This window comes from Rhamphochromis longiceps, linkage group LG12 (genome assembly GCF_057381845.1).
Source record: "Rhamphochromis longiceps isolate RC_006_pf linkage group LG12, R_longiceps_female_GT1.1, whole genome shotgun sequence".
Taxonomy (NCBI): domain Eukaryota; kingdom Metazoa; phylum Chordata; class Actinopteri; order Cichliformes; family Cichlidae; genus Rhamphochromis; species Rhamphochromis longiceps.
The window spans coordinates 4,506,080-4,532,540 of NC_140568.1; the positions used below are offsets into that span (position 1 = coordinate 4,506,080).

Below are 26,461 nucleotides of genomic sequence, written 5' to 3' on the forward strand. Positions count from 1 at the left end.
TATGTGGGACAAACACAAACACACACACACTCACTCACAGATCAGTTGAAAGGGACAGAAGAAATGGCAAAAGTGAGAATATCTCACACACACACAACAGAGGGGGAAGAGATAGAGAAATTGGCAAATGTGAGATCATGCTAAGCAGCTTGAACTGAAAGTGACTGGAAATGTTTACGTTTGATCAGCCACCCATCCATTCTCTGCTGTGTTTCTTTTCCAGTGTCACAGGGCAGCTCGAGCCTATCCCAGCTATCTTAGGGCGAGAAGCAGGGTGCACCCTCGACAGGTCACCAGTCTGTTACAGGGCTAACACATAGACGCAGAAAACCATTCGCACCTATCGCCAATTTACACTCTTCGATTACCTATTGCCACTAACTGCAGGTCGTTGGACTGTGGCAGGAAGCCGGAGTACAAGGAAAGAACCCACGCAAAAACAGGAAGAACATGCAAACTCCACACAGAGCGACGGTAGAGCTGAACTCAAGACCTTCTTCCTGTGGGGTAACGGTGCTAACCACTGTGCCGCCCGCGTGTGAGCAACCGTCTCCCAGAAATTTAAAAAAGTTCAGTTACTTTCATTTCAAGCTTCTTACACTACATTGACTTATGTTTTTACATAATCTCAGAAGAGGAGAGCCACTGAGGGAACGCCTTCCGCCCTCCAACGCCTCCACCGTGACCTCCACTTCTGAGAGGAATTGCCCACAGATCAAGCATGGAGTGTGCCTGAATGGACATGCAGAACTCCAAGGTTCGGCCCAGTGTTGAGGGTTTTCCCAAAGGAGAGGGCCCGGCGGGCGGTGCCTCACAGCCCTCTGCCTCTGGGAGTGGCCCCTTTCTACTAAGGAGGCAAGAGGTGGCCAGGAGTCTGTCAGCGAGTTCTGCATGTCCTGGTGACCCTCCACCTGTTTCACAGGTGGGTGCAGCCTGATCTATCTAGTGAAAGTCTAGACAGACCAGACCAGCTCAACCACACAGACACTTCCTACCTGATTTGAGGACAAAAGCAGAGTATGCAATATGTGGGACACACACACACACACACACACACACACACACACACACACACACACACACACACACACACACACACAGATCAGTTGAAAGGGACAGAAGAAATGGCAAAAGTGAGAATATCTCACACACACACAACAGAGGGGGAAGAGATAGAGAAATTGGCAAATGTGAGATCATGCTAAGCAGCTTGAACTGAAAGTGACTGGAAATGTTTACGTTTGATCAGCCACCCATCCATTCTCTGCTGTGTTTCTTTTCCAGTGTCACAGGGCAGCTCGAGCCTATCCCAGCTATCTTAGGGCGAGAAGCAGGGTGCACCCTCGACAGGTCACCAGTCTGTTACAGGGCTAACACATAGAAGCAGAAAACCATTCGCACCTATCGCCAATTTACACTCTTCGATTACCTATTGCCACTAACTGCAGGTCGTTGGACTGTGGCAGGAAGCCAGAGTACAAGGAAAGAACCCACGCAAACACAGGAAGAACATGCAAACTCCACACAGAGCGACGGTAGAGCTGAACTCAAGACCTTCTTCCTGTGCGGTAACGGTGCTAACCACTGTGCCGCCCGCGTGTGAGCAACCGTCTCCCAGAAATTTAAAAAAGTTCAGTTACTTTCTTTCAAGCTGCTTACACTACATTGACTTTTGTTTTTACAGAATCTCAGAAGAGGAGAGCCACTGAGGGAACGCCTTCCGCCCTCCGACGCCTCCACCGTGACCTCCACTTCTGAGAGGAATTGCCCACAGATCAAGCATGGAGTGTGCCTGAATGGACATACAGAACTCCAAGGTTCGGCCCAGTGTTGAGGGTTTTCCCAAAGGAGAGGGCCCGGCGGGCGGTGCCTCACAGCCCTCTGCCTCTGGGAGTGGCCCCTTTCTACTAAGGAGGCAAGAGGTGGCCAGGAGTCTGTCAGCGAGTTCTGCATGTCCTGGTGACCCTCCACCTGTTTCACAGGTGGGTGCAGCCTGATCTATCTAGTGAAAGTCTAGACAGACCAGACCAGCTCAACCACACAGACACTTCCTACCTGATTTGAGGACAAAAGCAGAGTATGCAATATGTGGGACACACACACACACACACACACACACACACACACACACACACACACACACACACACACACACACACACACATCAGTTGAAAGGGACAGAAGAAATGGCAAAAGTGAGAATATCTCACACACACACAACAGAGGGGGAAGAGATAGAGAAATTGGCAAATGTGAGATCATGCTAAGCAGCTTGAACTGAAAGTGACTGGAAATGTTTACGTTTGATCAGCCACCCATCCATTCTCTGCTGTGTTTCTTTTCCAGTGTCACAGGGCAGCTCGAGCCTATCCCAGCTATCTTAGGGCGAGAAGCAGGGTACACCCTCGACAGGTCACCAGTCTGTTACAGGGCTAACACAGATACAGACAACCCTAGACACTTAAGAGCATTTCAGAGTTTCTCCACAAACTAGGATTTTGGAAAGAGGCCGGAGCACGTGGAGTGAACCCCCACAAACACTTTGAGAACATGAGAAGTCCATACAGAAAGACCTCAGCCTGATAGTGGAGTTGAACTCAGGACCTTCTTGCTGTGCGGGCAACTATATTAACCACTGTGCCACCGTGTTGCCCTTGTTTGTTCACCCGTCAATGAATTCATTTACTTCATTACTAAGCTTCTTACCTTTACACATGCACCCACACACAGGGCAAAGAGCTAGAGGAAATGGCAAATGTTAGATGATAATCTCTCTCTCACTCACACACACAAGACAAGGGGAGAGAGAAAGAAGAAATGACAAATGTGAGATCATCGCACGCACACACGCACACACACACACTCACAAACACACAAGCACACAAACAGACACACACAGGGGATAGAGATAGAGGAAACGGCAAATGTGAGATCAAGCTAAGCAGGTTGAATCAAAAGTGACTGGACATATTTACGTTTGATCAACGGTCTCCAAAATGTGAGTGAAGTTGGCCCCCCCACCTTCTTCAAATGCAACAAAAGTGGTATCAAACGTTTGTGCTACGTTTGTGCTGCAAAAATTTTCGTTTGTGCTGCTATCATTTTAAAGATATTAATAAAAATTTCTAGAGGTCATCAGAGGTCAACCAGCCCCCTCATATTAATGGAATCAAACAAAATTGGTGTCAATCAGTTGTGCTATGTTTGTGCTGGTTTGTGCTCCTAAAATTGTTGTTTGTGCCGCTATCATTTTAAAAATATTAATAAAACAACGTCTTGATGCGTGCTTAATCATCCGGGTAAGTAAATTCCAAAAGGTTGATTCTGTTCATCCGGACACTTTCAGTGGGAGAAACGTTTCGTCACTCATCCAAGTGACTTCTTCAGTCTCAGCTGACTGCAGTTTTCCCCAATCTTATAAACAGTACATTTGACCTTTACATTTTCATTAATGTCTTTGAAAACAGAAGCAGCACAAACGACAACTTTAGCAGCACAAACCAGCACAAACATAGCACAACTGATTGACACCAATTTTGTTTGATTCCATTAATATGAGGGGGCTGGTTGACCTCTGATGACCTCTAGAAATTTTTATTAATATCTTTAAAATGATAGCAGCACAAACGAAAATTTTTGCAGCACAAACGTAGCACAAACGTTTGATACCACTTTTGTTGGATTTGAAGAGTGAGTGAAGTTGGCCCCCCCGCTCACGTCTCCAAGACATTTAAATGGATGTGCTGCAGGGATTGTCATAACATAACCTGATTAACATGTTATCTGCTGACTGTTAGGGGTCGACAAGCAAAACGAGCTCCTGGTACAAAATGCCTTACTGTTTCCCATTAACACAAATGATGCAAAGGTTGCTCTCCACAAATGTGGGCATAGTGTGCTATGAGTGCGACATAAAACTGTAGAGATAGAGCTTATGTGAGATGTTTGTGTGATGCTATAACAGAGCCGCAACAAATTTTTTGAAGTGATCAGCAATAGCTGTGAAGCTATTCATTACTGAGTTCATGTTTGGAACTTTGATTTCTGTTTATTTTTCTGTTTGTTTTCAATAAATTGGATGCTCAAAAAATGCTTTTGTCCAATTTCTGCTTGTTGCATGTTGAAGCTCTACTTGGAACCTTGTTAAGATCCAACCATGCAAAATATGACTTTTTTATTTTTTTGTTGCAATTTTTCAAGAGGTCTTAAACTTTTGATCGGGACTGTATCTCTATTCAGACCAGCTTGATTGTGACATCACAGAACAGAACCTCCCTGCAGTCTGTTGTTTTTATTGTGTGTGTGTTTTTTTTTTAAATCTGCCATTGCTTTAGATATTTCAACCTTTTTGAAAATTATTTTCTTTTGCAGTTAGGATCCTTATTTGCTTTAAATCCATCACAGTACAGCAAACTAACCTTTTTAAACACAACCGAGTATTTTCCTGCAGCCTTTAAGTAACACAGTCTACCTAAGTTTGATTTGTAGCACGTTTCACACTATGTAAAAAAACATAATGTTACCTGTACAGACCCAGTATGTGATTTAAAAACACGAGGACTTACACGTGATCTTTAAATGAGGAGTCCTTACCTTTAAATGTAACGTCTCTTCTTCCTCTCCTGTCTTGTCTTTCTAAACCTTCTTCTTGTCTCAGCTTGATTTCTTGTTTCTTCGTGTCAAACACCGCAGCCGGCGATTTGGCTACCAACGCACTGTGCTACACACTACACACAGTTTGTGTGTGCTGACATTTGTTGAGCTGATAGAAACGCTGCATTTGAAATTATCTGCCAATTAAAAAAAAAAAAAGTCACTCCCTTTATGCGTCTTCCTCTTCGGATAGGTAGATCCCAACGTACCGAAGCCGCAACTTAGGGACACATGCCGTTTTTCCGGTCTTGTGGCAAAAAGAAAAAGAAAAAAAGAAGAAAAAACCCCAAGTGTCCCACTCTTAACTCCTGACCTTTTCAAATGTCCACAAAGTCCGCATTGACTCTACAACTTCCTTTATCTTCGTTCCCATGGTAACGAAGGGATACACATATTTATAAAGGAGAATGCGCTTCTATCTGATTCTATCTGAAAAACCGTTGAGAAGTGCTGTGGTTTTTAGCCCCACTTATTTGCGCTCTTCCTCTCCTTCATCGGGTGCAGCTTCACCTAGGGATGGATGGACACACACACACACACCCACTGCTCCACCCCTCCCCTGATGCTGCTCAGCCACAAACCACACCCCGCCACAGGCACGTGCAGAGGGGGGGCTAGAGGGGCTTGAGCACCCGCCCCTTTCCTGATGGGTGCCCAAAGTGCCCTTTTGTTGAGGCAACTTTTTAAAAAAAAATTATTTATTTTTTTTATGTGTGTGTGTGTGCGTGCGGAGTCTTGTCTGTGCCCATCAACAATAATATTTAACTATTAATCACAGTTTTGCTAAATAAAAGGATCTGGCTTGCATCAGTCACATGATCACATTTAACCAATGATCGCCCTTGACGGCAGAACGCGCTGGTTACGAGCCGGGAACGAGCTCACAAAGAGCACGCGCATTTGTTGCGGTCCGGAGCTGTAGGAGAAACACAAGTTAACTCAGAGACACAGACTGATGCGACAAACCCAGTAAGTAGGTGCACAGCGTGCACTGTAGTGTATAGCACCCAGGAGTATTAGCTTATTACGTACACGTTGGTAAGTTGTCTTGTGGCAACTGACGAACTGAAACAAACGAGCGTGCTGTGTGTGCAACAGCGCGACAAACATTACCTGTCCTTTTATTAACTGCACAAGCAGTGCTGGTCACAGCTGCTGGCTACCTGTGTAAGGCTGTCATGGATCTGTAGCTCTGTCACCGTTTTAGGGAACATATTTAGTTTTAAAGTAAGTTTCCGGGCTTTTCCTGCCTTTCTGGAGGGATTATATTTCACTAAAAAACGATCTAATATGCATGTCCACATAATAATTATTATAATTATAATATATTAAAAACACACGCTGTATTTTAAAGAACATACATTAAGAAGCAGATTATATTAGATTTATATTTTAAATAAGACAAAAGTTGGATTTTACAGCAGTAAAATTATTGTATCTCTGCAGTTTAAAAATGTAATAAGCTTTGCCCCTGCACAGAGTGGATAGTGAAACAAATGGAATCATCATAAATACATTATTTCATATTTATTACTTCCCCCTCCTCATTGCGTTATTATTGTAGCTCTAGTAATAAATAATAATGTAAGGATTATGGATCAGCACCGTGATGCCCATAGTATATACAGTATTCTGAAGAAGGTCTAAAATGTCACTGTGTGTGCGTGCATGTGTGTGTTTTATTTAGATGGATTTTTTTTTAAAATATTACTCATGATATAACATTGTCCAGACATGCCTGGTAAGGACATGAGGAGGAAACAGCAGGAGCTGTGTGAGGCTACTAAAGGCAGTGCTATAACATTTTTCTGTCATCATTTTATTATAGATTAAGTGCAAGAGTTGTTAGGTGTGGATAATTAAATTATAGTTTATTGCAATAGCAAGTTGTGCCTTGTTCTCACATAGCAAGTGGAGAGTGATATATGAAATGATGGGATGGAAGGAAGAAGAGAAGCAAAGAGTGATTCACAGGCAGAGCCTAATTTATTTCTCACAGTTTTTTGTTGCCTTATGGTTCCAAGCGCTGTCACCAATCTTTGCATTTTGTTATTATCTCATGACACTTGTTTAATCAGCTACCATCTCTCCTATGGACTTTTTAATGTCTACAGTCTCAGATCAACACAGCCCTTCTCTTCCCATATTAGATTCTTGATGAATGTGTGTTGTTGTTATTCAACCTGGTTCAATGTGCCCCTTTTTAACTTTGAGCACCCGTCCCTTTAAACCTCTCTGCACGGCCCTGCCCCGCCACAGTGCTTTTCAGATTTTTAAAATGTAGTTAATGAATTATTCAGTGTGTTTCAAACTAAACTGTTTATAAAACCAACAAAACCCCTAAAAATTAATCTTAACTACGTGTTTTGTCAGTTACTCAAAACATTTTTCTAAATGAGATAATATGTGGTTTGTGGCTCAGCTGCAGGGAGGGCTTTGGCTGGTGGGTTCAGGGTGTGGTGTCAGGGGATGCTGACCCACACGGCTGTTCTGCATCATCTGATCATGTTGGGACTGTGTGCTGCACGGGAAGAAGGTGGCTGGAAAACTGCACAAGCAGAAGAAACCAACGACAAACTGTAAATAAAAGCATCTACGTGCTTGTAACATGCATGCTTTACACCCTAACTGTTTATTAAGCATAACAAGGTTTTAATAAAATAGACATTGATTTCCTTAAACAATTTAGAAGAAAAAATAGCAGTCATCATAAAGCTAACAAAAAAAAACACGGAAAAAATGCCTGAATAGCACAAGTGATTAATGCCATCAAGCTAATGCTAAAGAAGCAGCAGACAATGACAGGTCAACATAAAATAACTAAATCTTAAGGAATGAGTAATAACATAATGTATGATTAACTATATTTCACATTTATGAATGAATTACATTTTTCAGGTTTATTATCATTATGATTCAGACATAATGCAGCTGTAAAGATCACATTTAGTAGCAAATTTCTCATCAATAGAACCCAACACTAATTATATTTGATTTGGAGAGAATTAGAGAGATAGAGAATTATAAAAAGGGAATTAAAAAACACAGCATGGTACATTATTACAAATAAGGCACTCCCACATCAAAAGTAAAACTTGGAAGCTTTGTGTCTCTGTCATTATTTCTTCTGCTATACAGCTACACCGCTGGAGCATGGTACACAGAAGTCGCTTTAAAAAAATACATTTAGTATAGCTCTTCAGGCATAGAAAACATAACTTTACCTTACATCGAGGACAAACAACAAATTTACAATTCCACTTGCTGTACTCAACCAGGAGGTGAGACAGGGACGGATAGAAGGACATCCGTGGACTTCCTCCAATGAACCAAAGGTTATCTGGGCAGGTTTGTAGTGTTTTTAGTGATTTTCACAGCAGTCTTTCCAAGGCCGTGGACTCTCCCATTCCCTCAAACACTGCAAGCAGAATTCAAACGGCTGTCCATTTACTGCTGTGCACACTTTACAGAGGACATTCAAATCTGATCCATTCTCTCTTATCACAATGGATCTGCATTCGGGACACTACAGGGAGACCTCCCTTATGGGGATGCTGCTGACATATTATAAATTGTTATATCTATATTTAGCCTAATGGTAAGGAGAAATATTACTTTTTTCCACCGTCGAGATCCTTTGAGATCAAAGTGGATCAACAGCTTCACCAAATGAAGCACTATAAAAACTGCACAGGAAAAATATCCCTAACTTCACCTGTGATCACACGGTAGTTTTCTGTTGCAAAGGGAACAAAGAGAAAGACTTCACTGAGTGAAAAAGGATGAAGATACAAGCTGGTGATGATCCAGTGCACCTGGTCTCAGGACGTGAAGAAAAAGCCTGATCACCTTCTCCACAAAAACAAGGTGAGCTTAATGTTATGATTGATTTTAGCTTTTCAAGTTATGTATGTTACTTTCATAATAGTCACAGATTATATTGCAAACGCAGTGATTGCTGTTATGTGTATGATGACCAAAACTCTCTAAAAAACTGTTATTTCTTGCTGGCTTTCAATGGAAGATTATACCCATCCATTCAATTGAATTTGTTTTGAAGTCTTTTTCTGCTTTGATTGAGCTTGAAAGTCAAAAACACCACCAACAAAAAACTTTTAAAACTGCTTTTTGTTTCCTTTTTTCCTTTGAAGAAATCCTGAGCAGGAGGAACCAAACAGCTAAGAGCATCTTGACCACAGTGGGGGAAAAGGTGTGCACTGAGGATGATTTTGAAATATTAACTTTGTTGTCACTGCTAAGGAGTTTTGGACACAGGAGTGTGTTTAAAATGTGTGCATCTTCAGTGGTGTTCAGGGAACCTGACATAATAGTTTTTGACATGTTTAAATATTTTGTGAGGTTCATCTCTGTCCTCTGTTGTGTGTGTAGGATATCTTATGGCTGAAGTCCGGCTGACTGTCGCTGGGAAGCTATTGGTGAACGACTCTGCATCTCTATCTGAATATGGGCTCAAGCCCTCGTGCGTGGTGCAGATGGTGGTGAAGGTCCACAGAGGCTGACAGAGACCAGCAATATGATACATCCAAAGGACAAAATGCATCATCTTTGCTAACTGGCACTGAACTGTGTCGTCTTTGATCTTTGGTTTTCTTCTACACTTAAACATACAGCTCAATGAAGCATTAAATGTAAGCGACTGTATAACTTACTTGTTATAATAGTCTTACAGAGTAGGCCTTGAGATGGAGAGGATAGATGCAGCTTCAGTAAAAGACATTTTCAGGGAAAGAACATTTTCCAATTCCTCTTTGGAAATTTGAATATTGTGAAAAATGACTTGAAAAAACATGTTTTTAATAAGGCTTTGAGCTAAATGTGGAAAAATGTTGCTACTAATTCCAGCATCATTCAGTTTACAAACGACGTCCCATTGAATAACTGGAATCCCCCCTCCCCCATTTTCACATAATGTGAAGCCATCCAGTGGGATGGTTCACATTTTTGAAACTCCTGATATTGCATGAAATCCCTTTATGCACACTTTGACTACAAGGGGTAGCCGACAAGCATTAAAAAAGGATAATGTTTTTAAAAATGGGAAGAGCAACCAAATTATAACATAACATTAAAGTGAGCATGTGCTACACACCTCCTGCATGAATCAATAAATTCAGATATATTTAATCAGTGATGCAAAATCTTACAAAACATGCTTTGGTTTTGTCGAGTGGACTCTTGCTGCCTTTAGCAGAGAGTGCTAATTCTGGGACTGGTGGATGCTTACAGCACACAGTATATGAAGAAAACTATAAAGATGTTTACATACAGCCTATAAACATGGAGTGATGGTAATACAACCACAAATTTGTTTCACAGCTGAAATTAATCAGATAAAAATAAAAACTGCATTATTTTTTAATGCTGTGCCACTGGTATTCTATTTGTACTTGTCTAGATTTATACTCCTCTACACCTCTTTAGATGCTGTATTGCTTTAAAACATTGATGTGAAGATACCAGTGCCCATTCTGCTGGTTAAAAAAATAAGAAGGTAATCTTTAAATACACCAAATGTTCAGGTACATCCTGAAGGGTGCAATATTCCACACAGGCAGGAGGGGTCACTGTTTGAAAACAGTTGCAGGTCAGCTAAAGTACATACAATGGCATAACACTGCAAACCAGGGATACTGGTTAAATGACCATAGGGAGATTTTAAATGGAAAAAACTAACAAAAGATCAAAATACGTATGTACATATTACTCACAAATCATATCAAGTTTGAACTCTTTTTTTTTTTAGGGAACAGAAGTCAAATTAACCATGGGTTCAATCTGGTTACAAAAAGCTTTCTTCACATTAATAAATACATTACTCATACGTCACCTGCATGTGGGTAAATCCTAGAGTCATACAGGAAGCAGCGGAGCCAGCTTCCTAGGCCTATACTGATATGTGTGTGAGCACATGGCTCCTGACAGTTATTTTGTATCCGTAATCATAATGCAACAATCAAAAAGAGAGGTGTTTGGATAAACTGTTATTTATTTTCAGGCTGTTTTTTCAAGATCCAGTGCATTTAACAGTGCATTGAAACATTTGATGCTGTGACGCAAAATTACCTAAACACCAATGAAAGGGTAATCAGAAACTTACAAAGTAGCCAGTAATCCTGGTGATGACTCGTGTGAACTTAAATCTTCTAGAAAAATATATGTGACCCTATGACTTGTCATAGGATGCCAATTTAGCCTGCAGCCTGAAAATAGAGCATAAAATGTAAATCATGGATGGAAGGTTACATCGGACACCAAAAAGCATGTATTCATGCACCGCAGACGAGCTTTTCTACACTTCACCCAGACAAGCTGTATTTAAAACCACTAATGTCAGAACCAGTCATAACGTACTGCATGTAATGTGCCTAACACAGATCATCTCCTGTCTTTTGCCATGTGTGTGAAAGGGCCACAATGTCTAGCGTTCATGACAGAAAATGGCATCACACCAATCTTATATTCACCAAATTACATTCAAGCTATAATTTTTGAGAAGGTTCATGACATGTAGGTAAAATATTTTCCTCTACAAAACTCTAAATGTCCTTTGGCATCTTTGCTTTTTTTAAAAAATTAGCATACATCTTTAAATTAAATCAAAAGTAAGAAATATATGAAACTGATGTTAACGAGGCAGCTAGTGACTAGCTGAATAAAAAAAGTGCTGATGAGTCTTTGCGGTCACATGAGGCTCAGCTGAAGGAGATGGTGAGGAAAAGGTAACGGAAGGAGAGATGATGCAGAAAGGCACAGAGTAGGTTTCCTCCATTGTGTCTTCACTCCTGCAGTTTGAACTGGAAAGAACTGGTGCTCCATTTGGTTGTGTCACAGTCAAGCATGGTGCGCTCTGTGAAGATCACATTCCCTTCTGCATCTATCAGGATAATTGTATTGGTTCTGAATGGATAACAATACAGAGAAGAAAACAATTGTAAATTTAATATCTAATAAGTATGACAGTGGTTATGAAAAGTCACTTTTCAGACACTGTTTGCCGCTGCCCTGCTAAATGATGTTTTGATAGCTTTGGAAAGGACTAACCCTCTGACCTTTTGGCTACAAGAGAGTGTCTGTACCCAATAATCCAGTGTTTCATTGCTGTGGAGGATTGATTACACTGGGGATTTTTTGTGTGTGCCAAGAGTTCACTGTTCTGTGATATTGCTGTCTAGCACAGTAGTGTAGGTGGAGTTTGGGTGCCCCCTCGAATCCAAGAAATATATTATTATTTGAGGTCTGTCAATTCAAAGCTGCTTTTTACCTGTCCATTTGGAGACAGTAAAAACTAATATTCTTAAAATTCTATTCCTAAAATTAAAATCACAATTCAATTTCAAGTTAATAATATACAATCTTTTGATTTGACTAAAGCAGAACAATATTTAAAGAAATTTAAAAGGCCTTCTGGGTTTTGTTTGTTTGTTTGTTTGTTTTTTTGCTGTATTATGCTTTTAAAAACATCAAAATCCACAGTCAGATTACAACAAAAACAAACAAGAAGCACTCTGAGAGCGCAAATTGTATTCAATTCAATTTTATTTATATAGCGCCAAATCACAACAAAAGTCGCCTCAAGGTGCTTCATAGATATAGAGAAAACCCCAACAATCATATGACCCCCTATGAGCAAGCACTTTGGCGACAGTGGGAAGGAAAAACTCCCTTTTAACAGGAAGAAACCTCTGACAGAACCAGGCTCAGGGAGGGGCGGGGCCATCTGCTGCGACCGGTTGGGCTGAGAGAAGGAAGACAGGATAAAAGATTGTATTTTATCTCTATTAATATTCATTGCAGATGCAGATATGGAAAGCTGGAGTCTGTGTCGGGATCACCAAGTAGCTGTTCCTGGTTCTTGGTTCTCCGGCTGTTGTACCTGTGTAGTTGGTGCACTGTCCCACAACATCACTCATGCTCAAGATTTACACAGGGCCAGATACCTACATTCAAGCTACCTTCTCGTAACAGCACAGTGATACAGAATTTTAGGATTTGTTTTAATAATGCACAAAAGTATTACAACTTAACTCTTAAAAATGTTAATCAAGAAACTGGGTTTTATGACGTGCAGCATGTCATAGCACGTAAAGCACGTGCAGTGCTTTAATTTGCTTCTCTTGCTATCTATGCATTTTTTCTGATACCTTCACAGGTGTTGAATAAACAAATGTTTGACCCTCACACAGAGCAGCTGTGCACGTCAAATAATGAGAAGTGCCACAACTTTCAATGTGTTAATGCATCAACTTCACTTGCAGCACAGGTAGTGGACTTTAAAGAAGGGTAACAAGATTGAATACACGGTTGTGCAACAATGCTGATGAAGTGAAGAAGCTTCTCGGATGAGAGGTGAAACGTCTTCAAGCAACTTAAAGAAGTCCAGACGCTTTTCTTTACAAGCTCCTTTGACTACGATGACCTGAATGACTGAGAACCTTCACAGACAACAATGCTGATTCTGTAGTTTATTGTATGACACCGTTATGTTTCCTTTACATGAACTGTGGGCAGTAGTAGCACTGATGTTGGTCGCTATGGTATTTGTAACTGTGGGTGTTCCTGTAGGGCTACGCGTGAGAATTCACAAATGTGCTGTTGCAACTTCCTCAAAAGCTGCAGTTGCTGCAGCCTCTGAGAAATGCTCACAGATTGATAGGTATGTTATGGAGCCTCGCAAGGCACATTGAAGAAAAAAAATTTGAACATGTATTTTGCGAGATGAAGATAGTGCTCAGTGGAAGGGGAAACACTCGTGGCTAGGTGTACTTTGATCTGGTGGTCTTTGTTGCATTCATTAACAACCAGCTGCAGTACTCTGTACAGCTTTACAGGTATTGATGGAAGCATGATAAATGCAAAGAAAAAAACTCTCAAGATCTTGCAAAACATTTGTGGGATCTTGCAAAAGTAAGTTTTGACAGAATTTGTTCTGTTTAGTGTGGTGCACAATAGCAATTTTCTAAGATCACACTTTAGCAATAAATTGACTTTGTGAAGTCCTTTATCATTCTTATTGTCATGGGCATATCCTATTATCTTTTTTCTATACATTAGATTTTATTTGTTGTCCCGTATACCAATTTGTCATTCTTTGTGAAATGCAGATGCATAAAACAGTTCTATGCAAAACATGCATGCTACTTTCATGCTGCACATTCTACAACAAACACTTATTTTGTGTGCATTTGTCTCTTTCAAACAGGTGCCGGTCCTCACCTCTGCAGTGCTGCCGTCTCCTGTAGCGCTGCATGGTTCTAAGCTAAGTTTCCTTTCCTTTTTCTGTTCTCTTAGATTTGTCCTCAGGTTTGAAGTGTCTGTGTTGTGCAGCTGGTCTGGTCTGTCGCTATAACGCGGCCTCGCTCTTTCGCACATTTTTTTTGTGCAAGTTTGCATGCTTTTTTTTTTTTTTTGCGCACAGCGCTTTGTGTTCTGCGTCCTGATTGGCTTCAGACTATTGTTGATCTCCTCCGTGCCGTCTCTCCTGTGCAGTACAGAATCGCTGATTCATTGATTCATTAATGATTCATTGATGTTGAATTATCTCTCAGCTGCTCTGTTCTCATGTGCTGGACCTGAAAACACGGTTTGATCTTTGGTTTCTGTAATACTGGACTTATTTGTCTACGAAGGTTTGAGCTTTGAGAGCTTAAACAGGAGAGAAACGTGTGAAAATGTTCATGTCGGTCTGAGTGTATAAAGTGTGTAGTGACGGGTTTTACAGCCTTAAAACATTGATAATAACTGTGAAAAATAAAGTTGGCTACTTCAGATTTCACCAATCGCAGGTTATTTTTAGAACGTAACTCCCGCGATAAACGAGGGAGCGCTGTTTACAGATACTGAGAAGTATAAAATCTGAATCCTTTCTCTCGTTTGCTCTGAGGCGCGGGGGGGAAATATCGACAAGTCGATCAACATCATCTACAGATACATTCGACATCTCGAAAAATGTAAATTGCCACTTGATTCGTCCATTTGGTTGAAAAACCCGACCGTGAACAAGGAGCGAATATCACACCGGAAACTAAGCGCTATGCGCCGGAAGTAGCATATGCTAAGGCGCACACAGGTCTAAGTTATAGGTCTAAGTTCCCCATAATGCACTGGGTGTTTCTTCTTCACTCAACATGTGTTAGTAGACCTCTCTGCATTCAGCCCGTCTGCCCCTCATCTATCGATGGATGTTTGTTAGAGGCTTTGGTTCCCACTGTCGCTCACAGACGGTCACCTAATGTTTCCCTGTGTAACTGCAGGGTCTTTGCCTTATAACATAGAAGTAGCTTGAGGTAACTGTTGTTATGATTTGATGCTGTGTGTGTGTAATAAAGCTCCCTTACTGACAGTGGGTCACCACAGCTTGTAGCTCCATGTATTTGATGTGGCACGTTTGCCCTCGCTGACACAACCCTAAAGGGATTTGTGTGTATGAATAAAGTTTATTGTTCATACAGTTCATTGCCGTATGTCTATGAAAGGCTGAATGAGGGTTGTAGCTCCCTCAGCAGCTGTGGAGCGATGGCTCGTGGTCACCTGATTCAGCCCTGGAGATGTGGTTGGTTAGACACGCTGCTTTAGTTGGACACTACAAACCACACTCACCTGTTTACACAAACACATACACACCTTTTGTGTTACAACCACCTTGTTACACTCAAACACCAGATGATGCATCTGAGCCAACTAAGGATTCACTGAGACTGAAGAAGCTCGAGATCATAAGAATTTGAGGCTCAGCTGATACAGTATCATAGGACAATCCAACCATTGTATGTCAAGAGACTATAGGCAGTAAAAGCTCCATCTGGAGGAGGAACGACGTGGTTCAGAGCGTTGCCTCCTGCAGCTGGTGACATGTTCAGATTTCAGCTCTGTCGGTTAGAAAGTCTGTTTTTGTTTTTCATCTGTGTGTTGCTCTTTCATCCTTTTGTTCTTCCTCTTTCTTGCATCAAGCTGGCTGACTTCACCACTGATGAGGTAACCATGAGCAGTAAGCCTCGTGTCGCTCACAGTTACATTTAACATAGTGCGATAAACACACTCAGTCTTTATAAGGTACATCCTCTAAAGGTTCACATAACAGACAAACAGGATAATAAAAATAATCTGGTTCTCTGCAGCGTCCTCAGATGAACAACACACAACATTATTAGACGTCTCAGTATTTGTTACACTGAACACAAATATAAACACAACACTTTTGTTTCCATGAGCTGAACCGGATCCTGACTGGTTTTGCGACATGTGTGTCATTGTGCTACACATGTACGGCATATTTCAGAGTGGCCTTTTATTGTGGGCAGTCTCAGACACACCTGTGCAATATTCATGCTGTCTAATCAGCACCTTGACATGCCACACCTCACAGGTGTGGCATGTTAGACTACTTTTAATTAACTGCTTCAGCCCACTTACAATGAAAATGTAACAAAAAATCTTGTTCCTGACCTGTGCAGTATGTTAACACTATTGGAAGTAAAAATAACTCTAATTTTGAAAACACAACTTTCTTTCTTTCTTTTTTTTTTTAATAAAGCTCTGACTTGTATTATGAGTCTGTGGTCTGGGAGAGAGTCTGTAACTCTGTCTGCAAAATACAGGATATAATGACCAATGTTGGGCAATTAATTATATAGTTACTTCTTCAAAAAAGTAACCGAGTTATGCAAACAAAGTTTTTTGCAGCTGTTTACCTAAAAATGTAGCCAAGGCGTTTTTTAATTAAACAGTTCAAACTATTTACAGAACAATCAGCTGTTCTGCATCAAATCTGATGCCACACAAATTATTTGTGCCACTCCAAAAAATAATTTGTGTCCACTATGAGATGAAGGAGAACAACAGCCTGATACCTGCAGGACAACAGCAGATGTATCACTGCTGTAACACCTGTAACATTCAGCAGTCGCCTCATTGTTCTGACACACACAACAAAACTGCTGACTACACTACACACTCACTACATAAGATTTGCGCTAAACGTCGCAAATCTCTCACATCTCCAAGCACCGCCGTCACTCCTAAAACTTCCTCCCGTTTCTAACCCTTGCCATATAATTTTTGATTGGTCCACATGGTACATTTTTCCACCAATAGGAAAGGGTGGTGGGGTGTTGTTTTTGCTCACAGGCTTTCGAGCGTTTTCCTTATAAAACGGCGTTTTCACCGTTTCTTCCCGCAGTAAATATAAACAACGACAGTATTCAGGAAGAAAACCAAACATTGCAGATATTTTTATCATAACTCTGGTTGTACGCGGCCGATCAACACAATTTAAAAACTGGTATAAAGTCCACACTTTTCCCGTCAGTTGTTCCGTCGGTCCTGCTCACATCTCCAATGGTTGTACACGTTGTCATTAACGTGGCTTCACTCCACATCAGCCGCTTTGCTAAAACACCGGTGTCGGCGCATAAGGACGCGTCAGAGCCTGACAGCGACGTTGATTAGCTGCGTATATACGAATGTGAATCGCGTGATTGGCTGGACTACGGGATAAGGTGGCCTCGTTCTAATCCTATACGGGAGCAGCCAGTCACTGACTAACACTGCAAAACAGGATTGTTAAAGTTTTCATTTTAATTTCAATTCAGGTGAATTTTTTTTTTTTTTTTTTTTTTTGTGCGCGCAACGCAGATTTTCTGTGCAGAGACCGTGCCAGCAGTGCGCAATTGTGTACGCGCGCAGCTTAGAGGGAACATTGCTTGCGAGTGTCGGGTCTTTTGTGTTTGTAGAAAATGTTTCATATCTCTGAGTTCAGCTCATGGAAAACAGGAGCAAAAGCAAAAGTGTTGCGTTTATATTTTTGTTCAGTGTAAATGATAAAACATCAGGTTTGACCCAGAATACAGTTTGGTCCACATGGTGGCGCTGTGAAAAGTGCGCGCTGTACTGGTGGCACCAGTGTCCCCAGCCCACAGACCAGTGCTGCCACTAATCGAGTTTCATTAGCAGCATCTAAATGCTGTTTAAAGGTGGACTTCATCTGTCACACAGGAGCAGTTTGGCTTCGCTTTGCTTAAATAATGACCTGGTGTATTTCTGTATACACACCTGCTAAGGATCAGGTGACTTTTATAATAAAAGGTTAATACGTGAAACCTTAAAAATAAAAAGAGCTGTTTTTAGCAGTATTTAGGCTGCAGTCTGTGTATTATGTCCATGATATTCTACATTACAGTAAAAACAGTAATTATATAAAGAACAGATGGATCAGGATCCTGTCTGTGTCTTTACTATGATCTCAGCTGATAATGAGGCTTGAAAGAGACATGTTTGAACTTTTGCATTGATCAGACAAATAAGCCTGCATGTTTGCATGAGCTTTACCTTTAACTGTAAAACATGAAGCCTTTATTATTAAAAAAACAAAACCCTTTTGGTGTCATACAGGTAAGAAAGCAGCGAAGCGTTTTTCTCTCTAACAGACCTTTCATCTGTTTTCTCTGCCGTTGCTCTGATGGGACCTGCAGGGTGTTTTTGGTGACGTGGAGGTTTGCACAGTTGCTGCCTGTGGTGTGTGTAGAAATGTTCATGTTCTAGTCCCACTGTGAAGCACATAGACGTGTCCTGACTTCCTGTCTGTCCCACACTCTGTTGTCTCTGTTTGTTGCTGCCAACAGTACAAGTCATCTTTGCAGATTTTACTGAATTAACAAAAACATTTTTACTGAAAGACTTATTCAGTAAACACGTTTGTTACACTGAGACTGAAAAAGAGATCCCTGTTTACGCTCATAGAAAACGAGCCTCTGTTTTACTTTATTGAAATCATTTCTAATCACAGACAGGATCAGCAGCGTGCAGCTGCAGTGAGGTGTTAGTAGAGGAGCTGTGTTTGTGAGCTGTAGTCTGGATCAGGTCTCTGTGGGAGACTCGGGTTACAGTACTTCTGAATATCACACAGCACATTTCTTCAGAATCGGTTGCTGTTTGCTAACATTTGACCTTTGCCCTTTTAGGCTGCCCTTCTGGCGCCCGTCGATGAGGACTTGGGATCTGACAAGAAGCAAACTGGGGGAAGCAGCAGAGTACCAGACTTCCCTCCTCCAGCAGGCCGGGAGATCTTGTTGCGCACCTGTGTGCCGCGACCAGCAGCGTACTCCAAGGCGCTGCCTCAGCGGCTCTTCTGTGTCCTGATGAGGGAGGAGTTTAGGTTGGCCGGAGCCTTTTCCACAGACACGTCCTTCTTTTAAGTCCTGTGAACAATTCACACCTGGGATAAAGATAAGTGAAGGACACAGGATGGAGACTTTCACATAAAACAATAAAGCTGAATTGAACTAAAGTGAATAATTTGAAAATGACTCAGTGTTTTATCAGCGACACGTTACCGCAGCCTTTTAAGATCACTGAACCTGTTACTTCAAAAAACAACATGTAATGTTGAAGGGGACAAAGAGTTAGTTCATGTTTGACACTGATGTTAATCAAAACTTCCAAGATCCAGGTTGAATAAAACAGCATTAGGTGTGTGATTTCACTCTGCTCCACACACCTGCGTGCTCCAATCAGAGACACCAGAGGAACAGGTGATGAATGTGATGGGGAAGCATACGCAGGTGTGACATACAGAGCCGTGGGAATTACAGGACATTATTACTGTTGATATATTCTCAGCGATCAGCTGTTAGTGAAGAGCATGAAAACCTTACTGCACGTCGGTCAGCTCAACTTAGCTCGCTGGATAATTTACTTGTCAGCTTGAAAACATTTAACTTTAACAAAATGTTCACCAACACGGGTCAGTGTAGGTCACTGAGTCATCCTGCACACTAGCCCTGCCCCGCCCACCTGTGTTTATACACCTCTGCAGCCCCTCCTCCTTCAGCCGGGACATTTGTTCTAGCCTTCATTCATAAACTCGGCTTTCTAACATGCAGCTAAAGTTCAGTCTGCATGCTCGACCCACATACTCCTGGTAGCTGAAGTGAAATACTGCTGTGCGTAAGAGTCGGGCGGGTGACCACGTCACCTGGTCATGGGGTAAATGCTGCGGCCGGGTTCAACTCTGACCTAAGGCCCTTTATTTCTCCCTCCCTGCTTTGCTGTCTGGTCTTCATTGTGCTATTAAATACAGACAAAAAAGTTTGTTCTCCTCCTTCCATCACCACCTTTGTTGCATGTAGAAAAGTGTCATATAGAACCAGTCGTTACTTTAATGGTCTGAACTAAACGGTCGGGTGGCGCCAACAGCGACTAAGAATTTTCTGGGCCAACAGGATTTGTGTTTCAGTCCCTGATAAACTGACCCATCCTCTAAAAAACAAAACCCAAAAACTATATTTACAAGATAAATGATCAGAAATAGTAACGACAACAAAAGCACAGGAATCATAGATCCAACGGGACAGGCTCGTTACAATGAAGGAAAACACTGAGCGACTGTTGAGGCCCTTATTAGTCCTACAAAACATAACAGAAATGTTACAATAAAACACAGAGGCCTTTATTGTCACGTCCATCGTACTGTGACTCCTCAGCACATTCATCTCCAATCAGCAGCTTCCTTCACTGACCCAATCACAGGTCTCAGGCCAGCTGTTGTACTCAGGTTTGGATTATTTGCTGAGGTTTTAGATCTCTGGACCAAAGCCTTTAAAAGGAAACAGTTTCTCAGAGGTTACATCAGTAAATATGATCTCACTGTTACAGTGATCATTCACATCTCTGATTAACCTCTGAAGAGACACATTTGGTCCTTAGCGACGCCTCTGTCACAGGCGTCTGTCAGAACAACAGCGTGTGTTTGACACAGTCCATCATGAAGAGAAGCAGTTTTTCTTCTGAATTAGTGAAATAACTGGTCTGTAAATTACAGTAACACGAGTGTCATTGTTAAAACACAGTTTATGAAACACTTAATTTGTTGTGAACTTATTGACAACGTAAACATTTGCTGGTTGCCACTGTAACTGATGACTGTGTGGTCACATGACTGAAAAGTAAACAAATATCACAAAATAAAGAAATGCCTCCAACTTGTGTTACGAGTAGTTAGTGTGCAGAAACACGGCTGCAGGGTCAGCCCTCCCTCCACAGTCGCTCATCAGGCTGGTCGCAGCGCGTTTGCCTGTCTACTGATGTCTGCATGAGCAGAAACACCAATTTGAGTGATGTTATGTAATTCAGGATTCAATCAATGTGTCAGTGTTTGTTACTTTGTTACATTAATTTTTTAACCACGTTATTTTGTTGTGGGATGAACTTCTGCAAACAACAACATATGGCAACAAAAAACAAAACTTGCAGTTGGAATCGATGGAGCTGTGAGATGATGGGATGTCGACTGGTTCACTAACCATTAACATTTGGGATATTAGGATAACAGTAGCGTGTAAACATAAGCAGTGCAAACACTTCCTATAACGACACATTTACAGTCTAGTTTGGGGAAAGCTGAGGAATTAGGGTGAAGAGACGGTGGATGTTTAACCCTCCCTTGGTTTGACAGCTCGCTCAGCCAGCGAGTTATGAATGATGTTCTTGATAGACTCCGCCCCCGCGCCTTCTAGGAAAGTGTGGTGATCTCCCTTGATGACGTGGACCGACACCTCGCCATCACAGACCTGAAGAAAGACGCAGTACACAGTTTGAACATTGGAAGGCTCAGACAGAGTTTATAGAAACACACACAAGCGCACACACGCACAGTGAAGATAAGTACTACAGACTGATGTAAATGTGCATCGGTACCTCGCTGAGCTTATAGTCAGCTCCCAGGTTTTGCTCATATTCGCTGCTGGTTTCGGCGCGCAGCAGCTTCACGCTGCCGTGGTATTTTGCAGTAGGTACATATGCATCAGCAGCCTTTAGCTTGTAGTAGAAGGCGGAGGCTGCAAAGTGCAGTGAGTCTCGGTCGATGTCCTTGTGAGCGGAGGTGATTAGGTCCACGGCCACACTGACGCGTGCATTCAGGTCTGACAGCGGGAGCAGAGTCTCCAAAAGCTGTAGGATGTAACCATGGAGACGACTGTAAGTTCATAGCAAACGTTACCGCGTGCTCGCGGAGATATTGTTGTTTTCAGAAAAGTAAGTGACACATAATTAATGAACATCACAGATCTTATGTATATGAAAATGCAAAATGAAGATGTTTTGATATTCAGGAGTTACAAATGTCAGCTTTCAGTGAGAAACTGTACGAAGGTTTGATTTAACCGCATGTTTTACTTTAGTCTCCATAACAGCTCCAAACATCACATCATTGTTGAGTCAAACCTGCACCACACACAGACTGTGCTGGAACAGCAGCTCCAGACTGTGTTACAGTCACCATCTTTACCTTACAGGCGCCGTGAGGCAAAAGCTCAGGTTGTGTGGCCTTTAACGCTGATGCCACATAAAGGAATACTTGTGTGTGAACCTGTGGGTCAGAGACAGTATACCTTGTTGTATTCAATGCCAGTGAACTGCTGGATGAAGGCACACAAGGCTTCAGTCTCAGCCTCAGACTCGTTGCCGGGTGTTAGCTTGGCTCTGTAGCTCTGCAAATCAAAAACACAGTTAAACCTGTTCACATGCAGATCATGTGACCAGAGCTCATCCTTCAAAACCAACATCACACACGCTATACAGCATATACATGAAATAAAGATGCGCGAGTGTTTCTCTGACCTGTGTGTACGCTGCCACATATGAATGTGAGCCATCAAAGAGAAACAGGAACTCCACAGGCTGATTCTGGGTCTGCAGCTGAGAGCACATTTCAAATGCTACACAGGCACCAGAAGAATATCCAGCGACTCTGTACGGGCCGTCCGGCTGCACCTGCCTGACGCAGCTCACGTAGTAGGCAGCCAGGGACTCAATGCTATCCAGAGGAGCAGCTGCAAAGGAAACACATGAGGGGAGTTAGTTTGGCTGCACAGTGACATAAACAGCTGATGCACAACATGTGAGTGACAAAGGTCTGAGAACAGAACCACAAACTTTTAAACTGTGAAACAAAGAAAACATGAAATCACATCAGGTCTTTGGTTTTCCTCAGGCCATTATGGAGGGAGCTGTATATGTACAAGTGTTTGTAGTTTCACCTTTGAACAGTCAGACTTTCAGCTTTAACACATTTTGCTGTTTAACAGTTACACACGTTTTGATACACATGATTGTGACACCTGGTGAGGACGCACACTCATCATTTGATGACAAGTAAGGACACGTAGTTTCCACGATGGTTCAAAGTGTTGATTTTGTGTTTTAAAGTTTTTCTCTGTGACTGTAAAGTCATTTTAATATGAGCCCCATTATGCTGACACCCACGCAGACGATGCACACAGCTCAGCAACACCAACAAGCCTGAAACTCAAATGACATGAAAAGTTATCCATGAGGCGCCAAAACACAACAACAGCTGCAGCAAAGGCTCTTTGTACTGTAAGATGAAGATCCTACAAAAGTAGAAGCCTCACAAACCACATGTAGACTGGTTGTGCAAACTCCCACAGACCCTGCAGTCGAGAGGATAACAAGCTGCTCCAGTGATCATGACCAGGACACAAACTGCTTCCTCCTGAATCAGAGGCCTGACTGACAGACACACCCTGGCATAGAGGAGGCTGAGGAGTGTGACAGTTGGAGCACACGCTCAGGTCTAGGTCTTTAAACAGGGGAACCACCACCCCAGTGTGCCAGTCCAGAGGCAGCATCCCAGAGCTTCACGCAGCGCCGTGTCAGCCAGGACGGCCCTGCAACACCCAGATCCTTCTCATCAGCCTCAGGTCTGTCCTAAATCCTAGCAGGAGCTACCACGACACGTACCACAAAATGCATCGCACTGGTTCTTCCCAGTAGTTGGAACTGGTTGTCTGCTTGCCAATGAATCCTGCTTATTGGTTCCACTTGTGCTACAATCAGGACGAATTGTAGTGGGTTAGGGTTAGCTGGATATGTGCTGGATATGTGGTGGAGGGTAACTGCAGGAGAAGAAGCTAGTGGGGGAGTAGAGCAGGGGAGGATGTGGGTCCCCGGGGCCTGCTGGAGGGCAAGGGCCATGCCCGATGTGAGTAGCAGCAGGGCCAGTGCGCCCAGGAGCACATCTTTTTCGACCGTAAGGGAGACAGGAGGCCGACTCACTGCCTCGGCTAAATGGAGAGGGAATTTCAGAAGGGCCAGGGCACAAGCATGGACCTTTTTCAGCTGTAAGGGAGACAAGAGCAAGGTGTGACGTAGGTCCCCGGGGCCTGCTGGAGGTCCAGGTCCACGCTCGATTTGAGTAGCAGCAATGGCCAGTGCACCAGGAGCACATCTTTTTCGACTATAAAGGAGACAGGAGGCCGAACAGGTCTCTGACCCTTCAGCATAGACAGGTGGCTGAATGGGCCCCTTGGGCCCTCCAGCCGAGACAGACAGCTCAAACGGGTTCCTCTGACCCTTCAGCGGAGACAGACACCGAACCAGCATGTGTGGAGACCTCTGGCAGTGTGGACACTGGCTGGAGCTTAGTGGCACATTGGCTTGGCTCAGGCAGTGGTATGCAGTCCTCAGAGGGCTGAAAGTGTTCTCCAACACATCCAGCAGAGGACAGAGGACTCTACTAAAAAATCCGACTCTACTAACCTATCAGAGGCTGCTTAAGATCAGAATGCAATCATCTGCAGTTTTCTTCTTAATTAACAATAAACTTAGTGTATATGTACTCCTAAATTTGATGAAAGTGATAAATAATAGACAGCTCTCTCTCTCTCTATATTCTGACATTTAACTAATTCAAAAGATATTTCAATATTTATTTATCTAAAACAAAACAAGTTAGAATAGCCTTTATTGTCATTGTACAGAGTACAACGAAATTGGAGTGCCACTCCCTTGGTGCAAGTTTCAATAATAAATATAAATGTAAAATATAAAAAGTACAAAAAAACAATCGTAAGTACTCAAACAATAGTTTGTACAATATATACAGGATAGCAGCATTAATATAATGACAGTATGAATAGCAGCATAATATAATGACAGTGACAGTATGGAATAGGTTCAATTGTTTTTGTTCTTATTTACTACGGTGATAGCTCTGGGAAAGAAGCTATCCCTGAATCTGTTTGTCCTGGTTTTATGTGACCTGTACCGTCGGCCTGACGGTAATAGTTCAAACAGTTGGTTGCTGGGGTGAGAGTAGTCCTTGATGATATTGCCAGCTCTGCTGAGGTACCGAGAGTTTGCAGTGACCTCCATGCTGGGCAGAGAGCAGCCAGTGATCTTCTAGTTGCAAGTTCACTCTAAATTGATGTTTAACAGAAAAAAAAAATGTTTTTATGTTTTTTCCCTAAAGTGTATGTAAATATCTGGTTTCAGCTGTGAATATACTGCTGTGTATTGAAATTCCTCTTGTTTTGCATAGAAATATACTGAACAACATACAAAGCATAATATATAAAATAAAATCTACCTGAGTTTTTTCTTTGAAAGAAGCCACTTATGTCAATTGTTGTGTTCATCAGTACATAACTGAAACCGATTACAGTGCTTTGTTTAGCCGTGGAGGGAAACAACTGAAAATATGAAATAAACACACATGTAAGCTAAGACTCTCTAAAAAAACATCATTGTTGTTGTTCGGATTTTCATTTCCCCATTTGTTGATTCACTCCAAGAGCAAGTAACGTAATATGGGTCAAGTGATCAGTTTGATATCAATCTTTTGTGATACACCGTCATATTTACATTATTTGTACAGTATGAATGATTTGCTTTGGTACCTGGTCAAACTTAAGCTCTCCTCTGTCTGCCTGTCTACGCTTCTCCTGCAGCAGTTTCTCCCCCCTCGCTCACATGCGTAAGTGCTATGCTCAGTCACCCAGTGCCTGAGCTCAGATCATACCAAAATTAGGGTGAATTTACGACTGTGCGCTATGTGCTTCGAATATTGTGTGTAGTTTTTTGTTTTATACAGTTGGCAGTCAGGCATCAGTAACAAAATCACCAGGCTCACAGTAGACAGATTCACAAGAAATTCATTTGGGCTTAGAAGGAATAAAACAAACAGAATCCTTAATTAAGCTTGCGTTAGATTGCAAAATGGTCCCAGATGAAACAGTCTTAACAACACGAAATGCACAGTTCTTTTGTAAAGGTTCTTTTTATTTGGAAGGAAAAATAAGCACAGACAGAGTCCCCAGAAGTGTCCAAAAAGTGATTTATTAAACACACACAGTTATACAGTGTGGGAAGCCGGTCTTCGATCTTCTCTGCTCGTTACAGAAAGCTTTATAGCCTAATATGACGTCAGAACATTTCCTAGAACTCAGCTTCTCAGAAACCTAACACTTTCTCAGGCTTTATGTTCCCAGATATGGATGAGGGAAAACATCTGGTCTAAACAATTGTGTGTCCGAGTGTGCAGTTTGTGAGATTGTCTGTCCAGGCCAACAAAAGGTCGCTGTCCTCATCTGACTTTACTTTGGGCCGCCTGGAGCCACAGAGATGCTGGTGGTTTTTGCATAATAGAATATTACAGAGGAATGTGTCTTATTCTGCGTGCTCTGGAATACAAGATTAAGCAGATTTACTAAATGATAAATGATACATGATAATGGTGATGATCAACTGATACTAAGTGATGCAGACTAATGAAATAATAATGAAATAATGGCAGTGAAATTACATGTTTTTCTTGACAACTCCTCCTCTTGGGCTCGCTTGCGAGCCCAACTTACACCAGGATTTGTCTCACTCCTCCGTCCAGCCTACAATCTCCCTCAAAGGCATCATGGACTCCGGCGCAGCTGAACCTGCTGAGCCTGAGCTCAGGGCTCTCTCCAGCATCTTTACTAAAAGCCGCCGGACCAGAGGGATG

General features: G+C 42.1%; 1 protein-coding gene and 1 long non-coding RNA gene across 3 annotated transcripts in view; one reads left to right on the plus strand and one right to left on the minus strand.

Moving 5' to 3' along the window:
* Window positions 1-9,857, plus strand: part of LOC146656634 (uncharacterized) — a 65,180-nt gene extending 55,323 nt beyond the window's left edge. The window contains exons 5-8 of one of the 2 annotated variants that reach the window (XR_014913904.1): window positions 388-1,982; window positions 8,401-8,520; window positions 8,805-8,863; window positions 9,043-9,857. This is a non-coding gene — a long non-coding RNA (uncharacterized LOC146656634). Of the gene's footprint in view, window positions 1-387; window positions 2,244-8,400; window positions 8,521-8,804; window positions 8,864-9,042 lie in introns of those variants that run through there. The other variant, XR_014913905.1, reaches the window with a different exon arrangement.
* Window positions 9,858-20,050: 10,193 nt separating this feature from the next.
* On the minus strand, window positions 20,051-22,418 carry LOC146656640 (fatty acid synthase-like). Its single transcript, XM_085424432.1, has 4 exons — window positions 22,285-22,418; window positions 22,056-22,154; window positions 21,364-21,615; window positions 20,051-21,236 (listed from the first exon to the last, which is right to left on the minus strand). Exons 1-4 carry the CDS (start codon window positions 22,372-22,374, stop codon window positions 21,099-21,101), a joined length of 579 nt encoding a protein of 192 aa, XP_085280558.1. The 5' UTR covers window positions 22,375-22,418; the 3' UTR covers window positions 20,051-21,098.
* Between the last annotated feature and the right edge of the window lie 4,043 nt (window positions 22,419-26,461).

What these genes read in the sequence shown, in the direction of transcription:
- LOC146656640 (XM_085424432.1), bottom strand. Translation starts at nt 22,374, where the DNA reads ATGTGCTCTCAGCTGCAGACCCAGAATCAGCCTGTGGAGTTCCTGTTT. An exon ending in ATGTGGCAGCGTACACACAG is followed by an intron (nt 22,155 to 22,284) that starts GTCAGAGAAACA and finishes TTTGATTTGCAG; the next exon opens with AGCTACAGAGCCAAGCTAAC. An exon ending in CTGACTATAAGCTCAGCGAG is followed by an intron (nt 21,237 to 21,363) that starts GTACCGATGCAC and finishes GTCTTTCTTCAG; the next exon opens with GTCTGTGATGGCGAGGTGTC.